At 38.8% G+C, this 16,227-nt stretch overlaps 1 protein-coding gene across 4 annotated transcripts in view; it reads right to left on the bottom strand.

The window, feature by feature from the left end:
• The window catches only part of CCDC88C (coiled-coil and HOOK domain protein 88C), a 93,734-nt gene that overhangs the window by 32,117 nt on the left and 45,390 nt on the right, over positions 1–16,227 (bottom strand). For 3 of the 4 annotated variants that reach the window (XM_021531941.2, XM_021531943.2, XM_021531942.2), the window contains exons 5-12: positions 15,551–15,609; positions 13,887–13,970; positions 12,493–12,633; positions 11,599–11,783; positions 10,988–11,069; positions 10,376–10,534; positions 4,012–4,158; positions 2,073–2,217 (exon numbers count right to left, since the gene is read on the bottom strand). In XM_021531941.2, the coding sequence (XP_021387616.2) occupies positions 2,073–2,217; positions 4,012–4,158; positions 10,376–10,534; positions 10,988–11,069; positions 11,599–11,783; positions 12,493–12,633; positions 13,887–13,970; positions 15,551–15,609 (1,002 nt within the window). Of the gene's footprint in view, positions 1–2,072; positions 2,218–4,011; positions 4,159–10,375; positions 10,535–10,987; positions 11,070–11,598; positions 11,784–12,492; positions 12,634–13,886; positions 13,971–15,550; positions 15,610–16,227 lie in introns of those variants that run through there. The other variant, XM_021531944.2, reaches the window with a different exon arrangement.

Here is a 16,227-nt window from a genome sequence, read left to right as displayed (position 1 = left end):
CCCATCAGAATGCTGATCTGAGACGTGTCTGAATTTGAAATCTCAGAACTAACAAAATTTATTCAAGTCTTACAACAGAGATGTTGTTTTAATGCTTGTAGAACAAAAGTCTCGCTACCTCTCAGCCTCAAAATCCTCACTGCTCTGGCAATTTCTCTGAGCATCATTTGCATAACTACAAGAGCAACTTTCTTGTACACATGAAATAATTGCTAGCCATCACCTCAAAACCACATTTCATAGGAAATTGACTTCAATACTGTCTTTAAATCTAAGAAAATTAATAGCTCCGTCTAAATAAGCGCTACTTTAAGCTGGCAACTTTCTGAGATTGTTAAAATCCTGTTTATCTCTTTTACAGAGCATCACCTGGAAAGCTTTGGTCAAGTGAAGACTCAAGTACTTAACATTAACTAAATCCTCCAGTTGAGATCTCTTCTGACGTGAAGTCCATCAAAATTACTTTTCCCCATGCTTATTTTTAAAATTATTTTTATTTTAAAATACCAAACTAACTGGTAAAATCTATCTACCACCTTTGCAGACTCAACTTGATATCCAGGAACAGGAGATTTTCCAGAAGAGTTTTGCAGTCTGACTCTATTTGTACAAACAAGCTGCATTCAAAACAGCAACATGTCTTGAAATAAAACTTCTTACAGAGAATTACTGTAAATCAGAACAGCACTTTCATGAAATAAAAGTCCAAAGTTAAATGTTCTTTAAAAAAAACAAATCCACTTACTTCACCATTTTATTTACCTACTGAATACAAATTTATGGATGTTCTCAGTTCCTCATTCTTTTTCTTTGGTTAATCAGAGAGTATCTGAAGCTCCAGTACTAAAATGGTACACACCAGTGCAGTGCTAAATTACTCAAGCAAATTTTTAAAGTTATGTTTGATAGAAATTAATAAATAAGAGGTAACTAGCATTCTTCCTTTTATTAGATCAATAGTGAAAGAAAATCAGGAAGGGAACAAAACTTGGTATTTTAAACAGTCCATAAAATTTAGGTATTTTTACATTTTCCTCAAATACTCTTGATTAAAATTTTTAAGTTTTGAGAGAACTGTCTTTTCCCCCCACTAACACAATGAGCAATGCCCTTGATTACACAGAAGGAGTAATAGAATGACATTAATTTTTCAGGCTAATATAATCTGCTTTGCAAGATTATTATTTAGAAGTAACAATTAACTAGCCATTAATCTTAGTGAAGAGAACTTGGATCCTAGACAGCAAGAAGATTTCAGAATTGGTGTCAGCCACACACAGCTGTTTTACAAAACAAAGCTATTCTAGACAGTTTCACTGGAAACTTAACATCTGCTTACTCTAATTTATTACTTTGTCTTAGAGTTCAACTGTTCCTGGTTCACAAAGCCAAACATGCAAGTCTTAGCAAAATAAGGTGAATACTCAATAGTCAAAGCTGCATGCTGAATTAGAGGAAATAGCTTATATTTCCCAAGTTCCACTTAGGAACAAATTATTTAGGCTGGCAAAATAGACAGAATAAATGTTAAACAGAGAAATCAATGCTAAAATCTGTCCAGTGAAGACAGAATAAGCTATGTTTGTGATAGCTACGGAAATCAAATCAACCACTCATAGAAAAAAAATCAGCCAGTTATTTTAACTGCACACATTTTTCAGTATCTAGTAAAAATAAATGACTTCAGCATACATTACTTCCTGAGACTTAAAGACCACATAACTGTCTGTATTAACTGTACTAAAGAATACTAAAGATCACAGACTCCTCCCAACCATTCAGTTAGAAATATTCAATGTGACATTTTTGCTTTGTCATTTACAAAGCTTTATTTTTAATATTTTTATTAAAGTGTAATACTTAAAAGTTTCTCTCAGTGATGAACATAACAAAAGCAAAACATTTTGATGCCTTCCAAAGAGAGTGAAAGGAAGAGGAATACATTTTAGAAGTTAAAAAAAATGAAGGTCAAATTAAGTGGCTGAATGAGGGAAGCTTTCCAATCTTGGATTCAACTTCTGTTTATTCCAAAACAGGCCACAAACACCACAGCTACCCCAGGTGGTACTCACTATCTGCAAGATCAGTGCTTTTAGACAGTTGTTCTAGTTCCCAGCCTAGGTGTGCAGACTCGTTCATGCTCTGTTTCTGTGCAATCTCCAAGACCATGTTCTCCTCCAGCAGCTCTTCAATTCTCTTCTTGTCTGTGTCCCGGTCCTGTGCAAGACATGCATGAATGAAAGCGTGTTCAGCTCATCTCTGAGATTGCAGGCTGAGCTGCTACAAGCACAGTGCATGTTGAGGGCAGAAAAATCTCCTTAAACACTGTGGTTTTATAATGAAATACATCTTCAGCATTAAATGTTTGCTGTGGGCTACCTATATAAGCCACAGAAAGCACAGCCCAACTGGCCCTGTTTAGCACCAGCTCTGGTCCACAATACACTTGGAGATTGGGCAATGGCAGTGAGAAATTACTGGCTGATGATAGGGCCACTACAAGCCAGGACTAGTATGGCAGACTGGATTCAAGATGTCTCCAGAGCTAAGCTCTTCAAAAGCATGGAGCATCATGTTCTGACACACTGGGAATTCTGCAGCTAGAACCTTGAATTCTGCAGAGCTTCCACTCATCACATCAAATTTGGATACAGTTGTATGGATCAGCAAGTAACACCTGCCTCGTAATTTGAATTCTAACTCCTGAAAACAGACCTGGAGAATGAATCTATGGTTGCTTCTTGTGACTGTTTGGGTCATTTGCTATTGTGGGAACTGAAATGCTTCCTCAGTGGTTTTCAGCTTTTCAGAAACAATAACTCAGAAATTCATCAAGTCACCAGAAAAGCATACAAAATCTCCAGCAACTTTGGAGAACTGAGCATGGCATGACCTTTATAATATCCTGAATCATAGAATCATAAAATGGTTTGGGGTGGAAGGGACACTAAAGATTATACAGTTCTTGCCAAGGGAAGGGACACTTCCCACTAGATCAGGTTGCTCAAAGTCCTGTCCAACTTGGCCTTTAACACTTTTAGGCATGAGGCACCCACAACTTCTGGGAAACCTCTTTCAGTGCCCCAACACCCTCACACTAAAGAATTTCTTCTTCCTACGATCTAATCTAAACTTGCCCTCTTTGAGTTTGAAGCCATTTCCTCTTGTCCTATCACCACATGCCCTTGTAAAATGTCTTCCACCATCTTTCTTTTAGGCTCCCTCTAGGAACTGTAAGGCAGCAATTCGGTCACCCTGGAGCTCCCTTTTCTCCAGGCTGGAAAATCCCAATTCCCTCAGCCTTGCCTCATAAGAGAGGTGCCCCATCCCTCTGATCATCTTGGAGACCCTCCTCTGGACTCATTCCAATAGGTCCAAATCCTTCCTTTGCTGGGACCCCAGAGCTGGATGCAGCACTGCAGGTGGGGTCTCAACAGAGGGAAGTGGAAGGGCAGAATCCCCTCCCTCACTCTGCTGCCCACTGCTTTGGATGCAGCCCAGGACACATTTGGCTTTCTGGGCTGTGAGTGCACATTACTGGGCCATGTCCAATCTCTCATCCACCAGCACCCCCAAGTCCTTTTCAGCTGGGCTGCTCTGAGCTCTTCATCCCCAGCCTGTGTTGATAGCAGAGTGCAGCACTTTGAACTAGATCTTGTTCAACCACATAAGATTCCCATGGGCCCACTGCTTGAGCTTGTCCAGGTCCCTCTGGATGGCCATCCCATCCTTCAGGTGTGTCAATCACACCACTCTGCTTGGTGACACCTGCAAATCCACTGACAGTGCACTTGACCCCTTTGACAATATCATAAACACCAAAGATATTAAGTAACACTGATTCCAGTATGGATCCCTGAGGGACACCCCTTGTCACTGATGTACATCGAGATTCAGTCATCCCATACAGTCCCATACAGCATCCTCCACATTTTTATTTCCAACAGAACCTGTTGCAAGGATAAAAACCGAAGTTAAAAATGTTAGCATAATGAAAAAGAAAGTGCATACCAGCTCTACATCATGAAGTTTGGATTTCAACTGCAAATTTTCCTTCTCTAATTCATGCAGCTTATCACCGCGAGCTCTTGCCATGGTTAGCTGTTCTTCTAGCATGGCCTTTGTTTCAATTAATACAATGTTGTCTTCTCTTAATTCCTAGGGAAAAAAAAGTGACACTGTTGATTTGTTACTGACTTTTTATAGACCAAGTGATTAATAAGTGACATTGCAAAAAATAAGAAGGAAATCTGACATGTTTGTTTCATAGAAAAACTTTTACTTAATATATAATGAGAGATGATAGCATTTTTTATCATCTTTGAGTCACTGTGCAAGTAAATCTAATATTTCTTGGGGTTTTTTCCTGAATTTTACAAGCTTAACAGAGTTTCTTTTGCTTTATATGAGGCTAGATCAAGAGGTGCACACAAAAGAGCAACTGTTCAGTTCTACTGTTAAAATTCCTTTGCCAATTCATCGTAATTCCTTGTCTTCCCAGCTTCAAAATACATTATTTACTTTCAAGGGATAGGGAACAATATCCATCAATACATTCAAGATCCACATTCCTGTTCCAGTACACTCATGTGCAAATATCTGTTTAATAAAGTTTCTCTCTCTCATGAACAGAATTTTAATTCACTTGAACAGCAGAAGTTATTTTATACTTATCACTTAACACTCCCTGCCACTTCCCCACTAAACACATGAGCGTGAACTGCACAAGCCACGTTGCTTACTCATTAGGGCTTTTGGATCTGGTTTTACTGAGTAGAAGTTTAATTTATCACTTTGTTGTAGCCACATCATTAGAAGTAGGTGAATCATACTGCACTGCAACTGTTCCTTGCAAATGACAAATCAAATGAAACTCTGTTCATTCAAGTATCTTATTCTAGAAACATGAAATAGCCAAAGCATGAAATCTGGCCATGAAATGTTGCTCATGTTTTAAACACATTTATAAAAATGTCTCATTTTGAACTATAATACCTCACTGCTAGCTTTTACTTTAGTTGATTCTCAGGTAAGTCTTGAGTCCAAGACAAATGTTCTATGACAGGAATGCATCAGGAATGGATACAGTACGGAATTTTCCCCAGATGAGTTACAGTTGGGCAAGAAGCAGACTGAATCTCTACAGAAACTTCATCATTCTTTCCCCATCCACTCTGCTGTTCCAATGAAATATGCAAAACCAGAAAATATGCAAACAGGACAAAATGCTAGACAAGTTTATTCCTGGATAACTGACTTCAAATGTGATATCTCTGCTGACACAGTGTTCAGTCTGATCTCTCAGACCACAAACATCCAAACCAAGTAGATTCCTGAAAGATCACCAGGCATGAGCAAATCAATTCCACAACCTAATCAGCAACTACCTTCTTATTTTTTGGGGTGTAATTAGCCTTAAGAAGCCTTATATAAGCTCATTTATTTAAAAAGCAAGCAAAAAAAAAAAAAAAAAAGAAAAAGAAAGAAGATAGATGTAAAGAATGAGTTAAGAGTGTTTGATGACAGCCACTCCCCCTGCCTTTTAGTACTACAGGGGCCCATCATTTAAAAGCCTTTTATAATCATAGTTCTTTATTGCAGCTTGATTGTATATGGCATAATATGGAAAGTCTACCTTATGCAGTACCATACTGCCCTTGATCTCTCAGTGGGTCAGCTACCAACTTGCAAATCATGAGTGAAAAAATTTCCCTACTATAGTAGCATTAAAAGGACAACTAAGTCAGTGTTTGTGAAGAGGTTCATCTTCAATTAAAATGTCTGAGCATGCAAGCAATTAAAATAACAATAATACTGAAACACTAAGGTTACAGAACCTGCATTTTGGGCCAAGTCTGATCTAACAGGGTCACTTCAGGGTGGGCAAACTTGAAAGGCTGACACTGAACAGATGACAGACCAGAATAAGTACATGGCACAAAAACTGCTGGGTGTTATGGAAGCTGCCAGAATATCTGTAATGAAACAGCAATGTGCCAAGAGTTTACTTTGCTAGATCACCACACTCAATCTGGACCACAGCCCTAAGAACTAAAGTGGTGTCTGACCTCAAAGACATGACCTCATAACTATCCTTAAAACTGCCTACCAAGCAGGAACTAGTTATTTTAGTGTCTCATCAAGAGCCAAACTATGTGCCAAGTACATTCACATATGCAGGCTCTGGTACAAACCACAAACTGGTGGGAGCTGCAGTATATGGAAAACTGAAGCACTTTCCATTGAGCACCCAGGATGGGCAGTCATGCCAGTTCAAAGTAGCTCTGATGAAATATTTAATTAATAACAAGGTGAAAATGCCTGCTGTGACAAGGTAGACATTGCTCACTCTCAGATCACCATGATCTGAAGTTGTCTTAATACTGAAAAGTTCATATAATTTAAATAATTAGTCCATAGGCGCTTTGTAGAGCTACATCTCAAGGCCTGGGAAGAAAAGCTGTCCTAACTAAAACATGTCAGCACTAACATCTCCCAGAAGTTGCTGGAATAACACAGCTGACCTAAAAATCTAACTGGCTACAAATTACACTTGTCAGACAGTCAGCAGGTGGTGGCCATGGCAGGGTGCTGCTTCCACTGGAATTAAAGTTCATTTTTAGCTGAATTAACAAATTCACCAATATTATTTTATAACTGTAAGTTTATTTGAAAATCAGCAACAAAAACAGTTGGCTGAGGATTTTTTTTGTTTAATACATTGAGTATAACTCAACTTTTGCATTTTCTAAAATTAATTACGTATTGTGGTTTGATCCCTATCAACTGTAACCTGAAATAGCTTTAAGAATGGGCACTGTGCATTCAGATAGTTACAATTAACTCTGGGCATAAGTGGTTGCACAAGCAGGGTAACACTGGGAAACATTTTCAGAAACTAAAGTAGCAATAAGATTATTTAAACATGGAAAAAAAAAATCACATGCATCTGGACCCAATTCAAACCTTTGCCTTCAGGCAATTCAGAAGCTGTTGCTACTGAGCCATACACAGTTAACATCTTGTGACAATCAAACATTCACCACTCACATGGCAATATACAAGGCATGCTTTTTATTTTTGGTTTGTTTTTTTTTTTTTTTTTTTAATAGACAAGAGACTCCTCCCGTCATCCTGCACAGAAATTTGATTATGATGAGAACAACTGGGCAAGGCATACATCTTGGCCTTAGAAAATAATCTCATCTCATGGAACAGCAAAAAGTTCAGTGGAGATGAATCCTGGAAGGGAGCTTTGCACTGCAGAGAAGCACCTCAGTGGAGGGAGCCCTGCACTGAGCTGCTCCTTCACATTCACAGTTGTGACTTCGATAAGTAACCCCAGCAGGAAGGCTCCAGAGGACATTAATGCTCCTTGAATGATGGTTCAATTAAAATGTCACTCCTAAACAATTTGTCAAGACATACAAAGAAGGAAAAACACCACACAAGTCTTAAATGTGTTACACTGACATACAGATTTCAACCTTTTGCACTCCTCCTGCAATACCAGGAAGGAAAAGATTTTAAGGGCTCATTTAATAGCTTTCTGCTTTGATGCACAAAATTAAATCCTCTTTTTCTTCTCACCTACCAATCTGGCACTGCTTATTAACAACGTTGTCAAGACCCTATGAGCCCTAAGGTGTCACATTACCACAGAAAATGGCTGATGCTGAACACACCTACATTTTTACTGTTTACTCTGGATAATTTGTTCAGGTCTAAAGGGGTAGAGCTTAGCAAGCCATTGGCAACCAGTAAATACCATGAAATGAATAATCACTGTACTGTCTAGAGGTAGAAATCTCTACCATGTTACATCCCTGGAACAAATCTAAGCAGAGACCCCAGACACTGATTCTTCTTTCAGAGGGGTGAGTGACTTGAGTGAGATTTGACAGAAAACTGAGGCCCCATAGAAAGCTGGATACTGGCTAGTATGCACAGCCTTTGTGCCACTCTATGACCATAAAAACACAGAATAGGGCCCTGTGGAATCCTCTGAATTAGCACCAACCTCAGACTAAAGGAGTCTGTCTGCTGCTCAATGCTGTCAGTCCACAGCTGAGTCAAAACTTGATCAATGATGCAAGAGGGAGTGGTAAGAATGTGAAACTCGCTGTCTATTCTAAACCACACAGCACCCTGCACACAGCTGTGCAATCCTGTTGCCTGCTAGAAAAGCTCTGCTCCTACATAAATGACTTTTGCTAAAGGCCACACTATGGCTCCAAATTAGATATGTGCCAGATTGATGGGAAATATTCCTGGTCCCACTACTATATTTGTACTGGTTACAGCTGGGGTAGGCCAAATGGCTAGTAAGGAGCTGTGTTTTAGATTTGGCTGAACACAGTGTTAATACAGAGATGTTTTTGTTATTGCTAAATAAGGCTCATATAGAGCAAAGGCCTTTTTTACTTTCTGTGCTGCCATGATGGCAAGAAGTTGGGGGTCCATGGGAAACTGGGAGGAGACACAGCCAGGACACATGACTCAAACTGACCGAATGACCATATGGCATCACACACAGTATATAGAGTGGGAAGAAGAAGAAGAAGGAAGGGGATGACATTTGGAGTGATTGTGTTTCATTTTCCAAGTCACCATTACATGTGATGGGGCTCTGCTCTCCTGGAGATGGCTGAACACATGCCTACCCATGGTGTGCTTTGCTTGTGTGTGTGGCTTCAGCTTTCCCTATTAAACCATCTTTATCTAAACCCATGAGTTTTCCAGCATTTACCCTTCCAATTCGCTCTCTAATCTCAGTAGTGGGGAGTGAGTGAGTGGCTGTGAGGAGCCTGGCTGCTGGCTAGGGTTAAACCATTACAGTACTGCAGGGAGGTATCCCTGGAGAGCCAGCACTAATCTCTGACATTCTACAGTTCCACCAAAAACTGACAGGATGGAAGAGAGAGCAAGGAGTGTTAGAAGAAATTTGAAACTCAAGTGAAGGTCTCTTAACTGAATGCTATGTTAAGCAAGATTAGCAGTGCAGGACATGCAGACAGCAGTGCAGGAAACTGCTGGCTCTGGGACAATCAAGAAGGCTACTCCCTTGATCTCAAATGAAGGGGACACAGAAACTCCTCTCCAGGTAAATTTATCTGAGCAGCAAGTAAAGCCAAACACCTCCAGTGCACAGCCAGAAGGAGAACATCAGGATAGCTCACTGATAGTCAGTGTGCCAGGGCAGAGCACGACGGATTTGCCAGCTTGAAGGAAGAAAACAGAAAGAGGCAGAGCTTCATTCTTCCTAATGCAAACTGGGAATTACTGAGAGGCAAGGCAGGCTTTTGTAGTCTATTACTACATTTAATAACCATCCATTTTAGTGAACCTATTCATAAGAAGCAGCAGCTAGCTGCCCCCTTAGGTTAAAAAGGGGAAAAATAATCTACAAAGTAGTTTTTTTAGAGCAGAAAAATAGGGTCTGTGCTCTCAGCCAGAGGCCTGGCAACATCACTCTTCCACCTCAGACTTGGAATTTTATCTAATTATACTGAGGCTGTCAATTACTAAACCTCCATTTGGTTTACCAGTCTGGATGTTTATTTGACCTTGGCTGAAGTGTTATATATGTGGATTATTGGGAGTTCTGGTGTGAATTCATCAAAGACCTGAAAAAATAGAAAATAAGAGCTAATGATGTTAAAATAAATTTAACATCAGCCATGTTGAACCAATGAGTTTGGCCAGATGATCTGTAAGATCTTTTGCAACCTAATTCAATTAATAACTCCAGGATGGGCATAGCTGCAGGTGACTAAGCAACTGACATAAGTACTAGAACAAAACCACACACTTCTCATTAACAGATCCCACTCATGACACTTGGGAGGATCCAAATTTTTTCACCTTTCTACTACAAACAACAGTTGCAAAAGGTGTAGCTAGAATTTGTCATTTGAGGTCATCCTTAAAATGCCATTTTAACAACAGTTGCATCAACTACAAAATCCTAAGGAAAAATAAGACATTCACTTAACTAATTTATAAATGCTATTTAAAATGTTTGTCCAAGGAACAACTTTGGAACAGAGATTATTTACCTAAAGCTAAACTAAAGATCTGGACTCTAGGAAAAGCATCCAGAAAAGGTCTGTCCTGTTTAGCTACATAATGCTGAACTAAAGCAGAATTCTTTAAAACTAATGGGCATTTATGTTGTGTGCACCAAGTACTTCCTCTACTGAAAGAAGTTTTAATAATGCTCAGTCAATAGCTATGATGTGTGTTATGAAACTTCTGCTTGTTCTTGATGTTCTGCTACAGTCAGCTCAATGACAAATGACACACAAACCAGTAACACAACAAAAGCCAAACATTAAGGATTACTCAGCAAATCTTTCTCCTAATTTTCACTTGCCTCCATGCGAGCTTTGTAGAACTCCACATCATGAAGTTTCTCTTTGCAGCGAACCAGCTCCATCTCGAGTCTCTCCACACGGTTTGCCCTCTCTCTCAGAGAATCCAGCTCATCTCTGTAGGCTCGCGCAGAGCGAGCATCTGAGGCAAGGTGCATGTTCTGCCAGGGATAAGCAGGGAGAGAAATCTAAGCTAATACTTTTAAGCATGTAGTTTAAACTTTATTTTTTTGTATTTACTTACTGATTGTACGCATAAACAAATTGTATTCCTGTGGTTAAAAAGTAAGAATTCTCCTAGTAGCCAGTAAATTCTCTACAAGATAGAGAGGTTCTCCAGCCTGTTGGACCTCTGATACTACTAATACCTGATGCTGCATAAGCTTCAGGCACTACTAGGCTACTTGCAAGCTGAACAGATGAGACTGCTCTCAACGGTTAAGTGGGAAGCACAGCACGGCTATGCCACAACCATAATCTTTAAACAGCCTGCTAAATTAGACTAAGTTGATTTCCTCATTATAAAACAGGCATAGTATAGTTTTAGCCTCACACTGAAACAGGATTTTTTTCTTACACATGGAAATTGTGACAGTAAAACGAGCCCATCTCACCTCTTGCTTTATTTTTTGCAGCTCTAGGGTGAGCTGCTCAACTTCATGTTTAGAATCTGCAAGCTGCTCAGACTTCTCTTCCCTGAAATGAATTAGAAAAATCTTAGTAATTTTTTTGTTTCCTGAAACAATATTGATTATATGGACACTGCCAGGAATCTGTAAAGGAAGAGAAAAAGTCTCACAGCATATTCTTTGTTATGACAGCTTCATCATTTTCTTATGATACTATACACATCTCGAATCTGAATTTGCAACTCTATTTTTATACTAAGTTCCTGTGTTCAAGTCTCATTGGTGCACCAGCTGTCAGAGATAGCTTCCACTTGAAGTCAAAAAACAGAGCTAGCAGTTGGTATTTTGAAGGGGGGAAAAGAGAGATGAGACACAAAAAGAAGAATGGAAGTAGTCTTCATTCTACATTTAGAGGCCAATTATGAAAGAAGAAAAGACAGAAGACACTTCTACCTTCCTACTGCTCTGATTTGAAAGCTGATTCTGAGAGGTCCTATAGAAGCCAATGTACTGGAGCCAACAGGCTCCTACATTTTCAGGATGTACAAGACTTAATACACAAGTCTCTCTAGAAGCACAAAATAATGATGACTTACAGCTCCTGACGGATTCTTCTCAATTTAGCCTTTGTGTCTGCCAGCTCAACTGCAAGGTGCTGCTTTTCTTCATTAGAAAGAGGGTTTGCAGGGTTTGGTGAAGAATCTGGACTTGGTACTTTCAAAGGGCTTGGTGGTTGCTGAGACTGCAGATAATCTCTCTCTTGAGTGAGATCTACAATGACCTGGAAATACAGAAGACTATGTAGTGCCAAGAGATAAATGGTGTATTTATACATTGTTTTAAAAATACCTAAAAATTGTTTTTAGATTTGGGAAATTATTAGTCTGGCATGATACAGAATTCAAGCGACAGCCAGGAGTGAAGGTTACACAAAAGAGGAAAGGAACCTCCACTATGCTCCAACCATTAAAACATTCTCCTTCCACCACTTATTTCAATACTCAAAATAGGTAGTCTGTTTCCCTTGAAGAATTCATAAAAACCTGTAACAACTGTTTCAACTAACACAACTGTAGTCAAAAGCATGACAGAAGATTAACAGGCTGAAGAAGAGAAGGCTCCTCCAGAGATCTGAAGGAGAAGGAACTGATGAATCAAAAAAGCTAGAGAAGACAATGGAGCCCAATGGCTAGATGCCAACAGAGAGGCCAGCAAACACTGCCCGAACGACTGGACAGACATGCAAAGACATCTGGTCTCCACTTCATGGAGAGACTGCTCAATTCCTCTTTACCAATCATTCTGCCACATCTTAGTGCTTACACAAGAACCAATGGAAAAGTCAAAATCTTTCTACAAATTTTCAGAGGTGTAGTAGAAACATCCAGAAGAAATAGAAACCTAGTGCACAAACAACACACAAGAGAAGGAATGGAGCCCACAACTGCTGCTTCTCATGAGCTCTATATGGGAGAGATATGTCCTCATACTTCTGTGCATTCATCTCTCTCATCAATGAGCCTCCTGAGGTGGAAAACCATATTCCTGGAGAGAGACTCTAGTTCTTCTGGGGCCATATCTGGGAGCTCCAGCCACTGCAAGTCAAAGACATTCTCCTGATTGTGAGTCACCTAGGAATAGGAACAAAAAAATATGTCTTTCCACTGGTTGAGTTGAAAATTTATTCACTATATAAGCAGCATCCTGCCGTTTCTTCCACCCATAAATTAAAAAACATATCCATTTTATCAAATCCAGGCTGCAAATGATAAATGCAACTACTTTAACTGTAACACTACCCAGAAATTTTTGGTATCTACATATTTTATAATTATTAAATCTGATTTTTAAAAGTGATCAGATAAATATTATGAACGTGCATTTGCGTATTAGAAGTGTGCAGCTATCTTACTGACCCAGAGGTGATTTCCACACAGAAGGGACTAATCTCACACTGAATATTACTAAGAAGAATCCCTGATATCAATGCATTTGCAATTTTCAGCTGAAATAGCTGGGAGGAGCTGTATCAGCTGCAGAAATACCTCTGGTTGCTGCTAGCAGTGTATCTTTCAACTATTACTCTACCAAAATTGATTTACTCTGAATGATTTAGCAGAAATATCAGGCAAGTCTCTCAAGCTCAGTTAATGACTGTTCCAGCTTTTATTATAACCATGTGCTTAGCTCATCATGATTTTTTTCTCTCCTAAAAATGAACTATTTTTTAAATGTTAAGAAAAAAGTTCCTGTCTTAAGACTTTCCCTATTTGTTCCCAAATTTGATTGTACCAGGCTTTCTACACCTGCATGCACTGACACATTCCCAGTGAGGGGCACTTCCACTTGGTTCTCCAAAGTAAGAGACTTTCTGTACTCTTTGGTAAGCCTATCTATATTCATTCCTTCTTATAAAACCTTAGAAATCCAAGAATGTTTGTCATTGGATCAAACAACTTTTTGAACAGAGCACATGTCCAATTTCAGCTCTTCAGACCATCTAGCTAGAGGCCATGGAATGAAGCAAGTCACTGGGCAGGCTGTGTCACCTCCCAAAGGGCTTGGGGACTGTGCAGCTTCTAAGGCACACATACATTTTGTCAATATTGCACATGGATTCTTAAACTCCTTTTGCATAACCTATAAGTAGCAAGCAAGGCATTTACCACTGCATCTCTTTAAAAGACCACTGGGCCAAGTAATGATCCCAACACTAATAATTTTCATCTTACAGTTTGAGTGCAGCAGCATATTCCATTTTCTTTTTTGTGAAGTTTATTAATCCATTATGAAACTCTATTTAAACATTTTATAGCAAAAAAATCTTGTTAAGTCAAGGAAGGGAGAGATACAATACCAAAATTGACAATACTAAGAATCCTACCTCTTGAATGTGTGACACAATGGCAGCTTGGGTTTCAATATCCAGTTGTTTTATTCTGTCAATAAACTCTTCTTTTCTTTCACACTGTTAAAAGAAAGCACACTCTGAAACAGTGTTACATACCATAAAACTTACTGCTTCATTTTTCATTTAAATTTAATAAAAAAACAAACTCAAACAACCTACACTGATAAGAAAAAACTGTTCAAGATCTACATTGTGTCACACTAGAAGGTATAACACTTCGCTACTCCATATGGAACATGCACCAAATAATGCATTAAATTATTTAAAATTTTTAGTCAGTACAATCAAGGCTAAGTTAAATGGCTAATTTTGCTTTTAAAAACAAGTGCAACATGCAATGTGATGAAGACATGGTAAAACAGCCAGAGGAAATAATCACAGCTTCATTAATGGAGCTGCACAAATGTAAACCTTCATTTACACTGCATCATTTAACCTGTCTGCTTTGCTGTTTGCATTTTGTTTGGTTTTGGCAATGAAAAGAGATGCATCACTATAGATACTATTTACCACAACACCCATGTTGTTTGTTGGACTAAATCAACATATGCTTTAGATAAAAAATGGGAAACGTTCTGGATAAAAATGAGTGACATTTCAGACAAACAGATTTTAGTAAATCTTTTACTTAAGGCTTTAGAAGAGGCAGACATCTGCTATCTCTACGTCTGTGATTGTGCACAAAGAACATTATTGCCTTCTTGTAAGAACACTGCACTGTGAAGAACTTAAGCAGTATTTAAAAGGGTTTTTTTAAACTCATTTACAGTGTCCTTCTGGGGCCTGGTTCTGAGACTCAACCATTTACTTCCTTGGGAAGAACCTCAGACCAGCAAATGAGGACTGAGGATGCTCAGTAGCCAAAACAATTCTTTGTGCTGCAATGCAACACTGACATAGTTCAGAGCCACAATACATAGACAGCTTTACCCTGACATAATTGAGCTGACATAGCTGAGCAGGGTAAGTGTCCCAAGGCATGGTAAAAACACAATGCAGACCTACAAACAAGGTCAATTATCTGCAAAGGCCCGTCTGCAACGAGGCCACTGTTAACTGCCACAGAGGTTTGGTGTGCAGAACACTGATTTCTTTATCTGGTAACTGCTGTGCATTTCTCTAGAGCTTCCCATATACATTGCCTCTCTATTTATTTAAATAAAGATCTCCACATTAATATACAAAGCAACTATTAATCTGGTATTTTCAACACATAACATTAAATCAAAATATTGCACAAATAAAATCATGATTCATTAAATAAATGTTTAGACTTGTTAAACTATCAACATGTACTGTTCCACTTTGTATTTTAAAACTAAGAAAATAAACCAACAACAATCTTTATATCAAGAACACTGTTCAAAACTTATCTCGTCCCACTGTGTTAACAAAGCTAGAAAGTACACATCCTGTCTGATTAAGCACTGGCAACAAATAGAGGCTACTGCTATCACACAATGTGCTTCCTCTCCCCTGCATTTCTTTCCTTCACGTACTGTGTTTCTCACAATTTAGCTCACAAGATGTCTTGAGTTCAAGATTTGTTCATACAACACTGATCTTTGGGTAGATTTTCCCATTACAGGAAAAAAAAACCCAGATGCAAAAAAACCTTAATTTACATGAATCATCACCTGTACAGCACATCCCAGAACCAACAACAGCAGCTTCTTGATTTCATCCATACTTTTACCTGGAGAGGAAAAAAAGTAATCATACATATGTATAACAGATTACTTGGAAACGATCTTTTCCAAAATATGTGCCTAAAATGAGAAACCTTTTAAGAAGTGCCTGAACAATATCTATATGCCTATTAGAAAGTTACCATATTTTCTATGTAACAATACAGTTCTTATGGATTAGTTTAAAATCCCAAATCCAGCAAGACATCTTTCCCTTGATGTCCTATCCTCACCTATAATTTTCTAAGGCTTTTCTGATCAGTATATCACCAAAAAAATCCTTTAAATAGTTCAATACATATGACCAATACTTGTATCTTGTGTTGTGATTAACAAGGGTGCAAAAAAGCCCAACAAACCACCAAGGAGGAGCTCTCCCTCCTCCAAAAAAACACATCAAAATAAAACAGAAACACCATGGATGAAGCAAAGGAGGGTTACTCACAAAGAACTTGCCCTAAATTCTTCTGTAAAACAGTTGCCACTCAAACTTCCCAAAGCTGAATACCATTCTGTGCATTTAAATTCTCTCTGAGAGATAGATGTTTCAGCAAATAAGTTCTGCCCATTCTGCATCAAAGCCTGCTGGCACTTTGAAGCTAACCCCATGTGGTAAGAGGGCAGAG

This window comes from Lonchura striata, chromosome 6 (genome assembly GCF_046129695.1).
Source record: "Lonchura striata isolate bLonStr1 chromosome 6, bLonStr1.mat, whole genome shotgun sequence".
Lineage (NCBI taxonomy): Eukaryota > Metazoa > Chordata > Aves > Passeriformes > Estrildidae > Lonchura > Lonchura striata.
This window is presented reverse-complemented; position numbering and strand designations above follow the sequence as displayed.